Source organism: Rhincodon typus, chromosome 21 (assembly GCF_021869965.1).
Source record: "Rhincodon typus isolate 14 chromosome 21, sRhiTyp1.1, whole genome shotgun sequence".
In the NCBI taxonomy this organism is placed as follows: domain Eukaryota; kingdom Metazoa; phylum Chordata; class Chondrichthyes; order Orectolobiformes; family Rhincodontidae; genus Rhincodon; species Rhincodon typus.
Genome location: NC_063352.1, coordinates 3,659,340 through 3,664,887, shown reverse-complemented (window position 1 = coordinate 3,664,887; position 5,548 = coordinate 3,659,340). Strand labels below are relative to the sequence as shown.

General features: G+C 44.5%; 1 protein-coding gene across 1 annotated transcript in view; it reads right to left on the bottom strand.

Annotated features, from left to right (window-relative positions):
• The window catches only part of LOC109916081 (myosin-11-like), a 139,653-nt gene that overhangs the window by 77,456 nt on the left and 56,649 nt on the right, over positions 1–5,548 (bottom strand). Inside the window, exon 5 of the mRNA XM_048609663.1 lies at positions 4,366–4,429. Coding sequence (XP_048465620.1) covers positions 4,366–4,429 — 64 coding nt within the window. The remainder of the gene's footprint in view (positions 1–4,365; positions 4,430–5,548) is intronic.

The window sequence follows — 5,548 nt, the reverse complement described above, 5'->3', positions numbered from 1 at the left end:
GTGTTCCGGCCTATTCCCCATGCTGCTCCGGGACACACAGCTTCACATGGTGTTCCAACTCGTTCCGTGGGCTCGCACTCCAGGTGCCGCAGCTCCCAGAGCCTGTTGGTATTCGCCCCCAGTGCTGTGGGGAGATGATGTGAGGGAAGAAGAAAAGAGAGAAAAGAAGAAAAGAAAGAAAAAGAACAGGCAGAGCAGAGGAACTCCAGCAGGAGTGTCCTACTCTGAAACCACCTTGGGTTCCATCTGCTGCCCACCAGCCAATCTGAGATATCTGCTCGCACACTCCTTCGTCACACTCCAGCCCCCAAGTGAAAAATAAACAATAAGGCTGATGTAGCATTTATCTGGGAATGTCTCCATCATGAGGAGTGTAAACTCTAGCACGGGCCTGTCAGGCTGAATGGCCTGAGCCTGTGCTGTAAATTCGTTGTGAGAGCTGTTCGCCAAAGGAAAATAAATCACGTCCCCACAGTTACCCCTTGGGCTGGGTTCTTTCACTCCAGTCTGTTGTTTTTTTCTAATCTTTAGTTATTCATTGAACAGAGAAAGTTTAAAAACTGGGTTCAAAAACTGGACAGGAGTTTTCCTCACTCAGAGATAGTAAGAACTGCCGATGCCGAAGTCAGAGATAACACAGCGTGGAGTTGGAGGAACACAGCAGGCCAGGCAGCATCAGAGGAGCAGGTAAGTTAACGTTTCAGGTTGGGACCCTTCATCAGAAATGGGTTCAGATGGGCTCAGATATGGCCCCATGTAGATGGAGCAGTTCATTAACATGTTGAATTCTGTCGCTTGCTCAGATGCGAGCAAGATAAAAAGCTTCACTATCCCATCTCCTTTCAGCAAGGACTGATCTAAATCTTCTCAGTAAATCACACGGAATTGTCATCGTTCTGGTTTTGGAACAAGGGTTGCCCTGTCGCCGTTACCCCTTTACTGTAAATAAAAGCAGCACACTGCCTACACAGTTATTGTAACAAGGTCAGCCAGGGTGGACCTCATAGAATAAGAGTTCCCCAGTTGGGGCTGTTAATCTGGTCCAATCAGGGAGCCCTGGCTGACAGATATAAACAGGAGGGTCAGGGGTTCTGCTCACTCTAGGAGCCAGCTCTGACGAGGCTGTGCCAGAGTCAAGGACTTTCCATGTGTAAATAAAAGGTGACAAAAGCAAAGTTGCTGGAAAAGCTCAGCAGGTCTGGCAGCATCTGTGGAGGAGAAAACAGAGTTAACGCTTTGGGTCCAGTGACCCTTCCTCAGAACTTACAGCATCCGCAGTTCTTTTGGTTTTTAAATAAAAGGTGACTTGGTGATGGGATGCTGGTGATGGGATATTGGCCCATGATGAGTTATTTTAGCAAAGCCGTGAATCTAAAATGAAAAGTGCTGGAGGATACTCAGCAGTGTCTTCCCTCCAGGTCCAACTATCCCCCAAAAAAAACCCCAGAATAAAGTGGAAATGTTAACCCCTTTCTCTCTGTCCACCGACACTCCGCAGGGCCAGAGTCTGTCCAGCACTTCCTGCTTTGATTCCTTTACAGTGTTGTGTGTTTTTATACAAATTGGATTTTCTTTGTGTTTGACAGAAGGACTGGCTGAGGAATCTGATACAAGGTTTAATGTACCCCCATCATAGAGAGCCGACGGGTTTACATTCACCGAACAACATCAAAGCAGGAGATGGACTCGACCTGAAGGTCATTTTAAAACATTTTTTTTAAATGAAAGTGAAACTGAAACAAAGGCCAGAGTGACTCAGCCAAACAACCAAGGGTTTAGGTCCGAAACGTCAGCCTTCCTGCTCCTCCGATGCTGCTTGGCCTGCTGTGTTCATCCAGCTCTGCACCTTGTTATCTCAGATTCTCCAGCATCTGCAGTTCCTACTATCCCTCAACCAAAAATGGGCCAGGTTTATGAACACCTTCCATCGTTCCTGTGGAAGGGGCTGCAGGTGGCAATGTCCAATTTTACTGTGTTGCATGTACAGAGGTAGAAAGGGTGATTGTGTTTGCATGTCTGTCTCTGTGTTATAACAAGAATAAGAATTGGGCTCATGAATACAGCATAGCGAATTGTGGTAAATAAGCGTTATTCATATTGGAAAATGGTATTCCCCAAGAGTCATTGCTGAGGCTGTTGTTTTTATGTAGAAATGACTTGGACTTTAGAATACATTGTAAAGCTAGCTGATGATATTGAATTTGGAAGTATGGCAGACATTAAAGATGATTCCAATCATGCCAACAGTACCAACAAGACATTGACAGGATGGCAGAAGGGGCAGACAAGTGGCATACGGTGTTTAACACAGAGAAATATGATGTGATACAGTTTGGCTGAAGAAATAGGGAGAGGCAATCAAGAATTAATGATGTAGGCCTATATATAGAAGGACAGAGAAACCCATGGGTTGTCTGTGTATAGATCTCGGAAGGTGACAGGAGATATTGAGAGAGTATTTAGAAAAGTAGATGGGATTTCAGGATCTGACATTTCATAAATTGAGGTATTGAGTACAAAAGCAGGGGAGTTCTGCCAACCCTTTATAAAGTTCTGGTTAGACTCCAGCTGGAATAGTGCACTCAGTCCTGATCTCTGCCTGTTAGAAATGAAATGAAACTCCATGAGAGGCTGCAGAGGGCGTTTACCACAATGCTTCAAGTGGGAGGGAATTTAGCAGCATAGTTCAGTTGGGGAAGTTGTTGTTGTTTTCCCTGGAGCAAAGGAGGTGGGGGGGGGGGGGGCGGTGGGGGTGCTGGTGGAATTTAATTGAGGTGTACAATATTTTTCCAAAAGACAAAAAGTCCTGTTCTTATTTGCCAAACAAGGACCAGAGGGAGATAGATTTAAGGTTCTGGACAAGAGAGACAGGGAGAATCTGAGGCAGAGCAGATGTATACAGTGAGTGTCAATGTCTGGAATTGAAATGTGCCAGGACGGAGGCAGCAAAGACTGACAATAATTTGGAAAGGAAATCGGAAAAGCTCTGGATGGAGGTCAGAGGGCAGAGCTGCTAAGACAGACACTTGGATATTACAGACATGTCATGGATGCCAGGGCAACAGCAATATCCCAGAAGCAGGGCTGAGCTCAAAGTGGAGTCAAAATTGTGGTGATGTCCTACCTGCACATTCAGGCAGTGAAAATCCCCATCACATGACAAATGTCACAGAGTGGGAGACTAGTGCTGGAAGGCCATGTGTGTCCAGGGGAATTGATCCCTCTGCCAACAGCCATCAGGGACACATGTACCAGTACAAAGAGTCACATATAGGCCAGACAAGGTAAGGATGGCAGTTCCCTTCCCTAAAGGACATCAGTGAGCCAGCTGGGGTTTTCCCCTGAAAGCAACAATGGATTCATGATCATCAGCAGACTCCTAATTCCAGATTTTTATTCAATTTATATTCAACCATCTGCCATGCCGGGATTTGAACCCAGGCCTCCAGAACCTTACCTGGGTCTCTGGATTAACAGTCCATGGATAATACCACTAGGCCATTGCCTCCCCATTAAATAGCAGGGTGTCCCTCTGATACCCTCTGCCAGTTTTGGAAACAATACCGACTGTACTACAATTAAATGAAGTTCGATGAAAGAGATTGCATTACATTCTACCACTACCTTCTCCTCAACAATAACACCTTGACTTGCACCAAAGAAAGGAGAATCCAACACATCCACAGCATGTTAGCTTCACCCACACAGAATAGGCTCTTACTGTCTTCACTAATCCTTTCGCAATCCTTTAACAAGTCTGCTTTACTATAGTCAGCAAAAAACAAAGAACAGCAGATGCTGCAGATTTGAAACAAAAGCATAAATTGTTGAAGAAACTCAGTAGGTCTGGCTGCGTGACTCTGTTTTTCTCTCTCTCCACAGACACTGCCATACCTGCTGAGTTTCTCCAGCACTCTCTGTTGTGGTTTCAGTACAGTGTTAGCAATCACTGGAAGTCAAGCTTACATCACATGTTCCTGTGAATAATTTCTGCTTTATGCGAAGGTAGATCTCAGAGCAGCCAAGAACTCATTGAATTTCCAAGCAGGCATGTGGGGCTGAATGGCCTCCCATATGTTCCCATAGTTTCATAGCAAGGTGAAGGGCAAATATTACTGAAACTCCCAGCAACAAAACTCTCGGTAGGTAGGCACTCCAAACGTTATGAACATTTCACTCTTTCCCATGCCAACGTCAACAAGTACAGAGATCACGGACACTGTAAATTTATCTCAGGTTTTACGGAATTCCTGTACCTTTACACTTTACCTTCTTGGGGGCAACTTCACAGGCGCAGTTTGCCTTATTAAGTCTTTCTTGTTAAAATTCCAAGCCTTTTCCCTTTTAACAACCATAAAAGGATACATGTCTCAATGTTTGCTCCAACAATATAGCCAGTGACATCAAAATTGATTCGGATGAACTTTCCCTGTTGAAAATTAGATAAAAAATGGTCAGGTCTTATCTGTGTACATTCGCTGTCCATTAAGTATTAAACAAAATGACGAACAGTGTCACTGTCACTGTTTGCTGTTTATTTGGGATGCTGTTCACCTGTTAACTCGGCTCTCATTCAGCCAAAACTCAACAGATATAGAATGCAAATATAGAAGGGCTGGAGGAGACGATGATAACAGGACTCTGCATTTGCTACAACTTTGCAAAGTTCAGAGCTGCACAGATGTAGATTTCACTTTAGTGAAAACTGACAGTGAATGCTCGAGAGAAATGCACATTCTAGCCTTGCTGGTCAGAACTTTCAATTCTGTGCAAGAGCCCAAATGATTATCTAGAGTTATAGCGATTCCATCATATCAGTTCCTCCTCATCTCAGCTCAGAGTGGGTGGGAGACAGTTTGATGGACTGTGTGGAGATTGTAAATGTTGGAGTGCTTCCATGAATGGATTAACTTGATTTTGTGTTTTCCTCTTTCCTGTTGTTGAAATTTTTGCTATGCGTTGGTGGTGCCCTTTGTACGATGAATGGGCTGAACGTTGTTTGTGGTGATATGACATTTTGAGAATGCAACCAGGGGATCAGTCTCCGGTGAAGTGTCTGTCTCCAAGCTGAACGAAATATTCACAAAGCTGTGGCAAATGAAGATTGCAGGAATAACAGAGATTATAAGCACATGGGATAAAATAACTGGGGAGTCCCAGTGTAACGTGTGTCACACACTTATGTTACCTTACATTTTATAAATGGTTGAAATTTCCAGGACATTTTCACTAACAGATTGGATTTTCCATCATGTGTTTTTGTTACATTTTGCGCCATTTTGCTGATTGCATTCCATGTGTAATGACTTTGAACTTTTCACACACACACACTGGGACAGGGTCATATACACACACACTGGGACAGGGTCATATACACACACACTGGGACAGGGTCATACACACACACTGGGATAGGGTCATATACACATACACAGTGGGACTGGGTCATGTACACACCCAGTGGGACAGGGTCATGTACACACACAGTGGGACTGGGTCATGTACACACACAGTGGGACTGGGTCACGTACACACACAGTGGGACTGG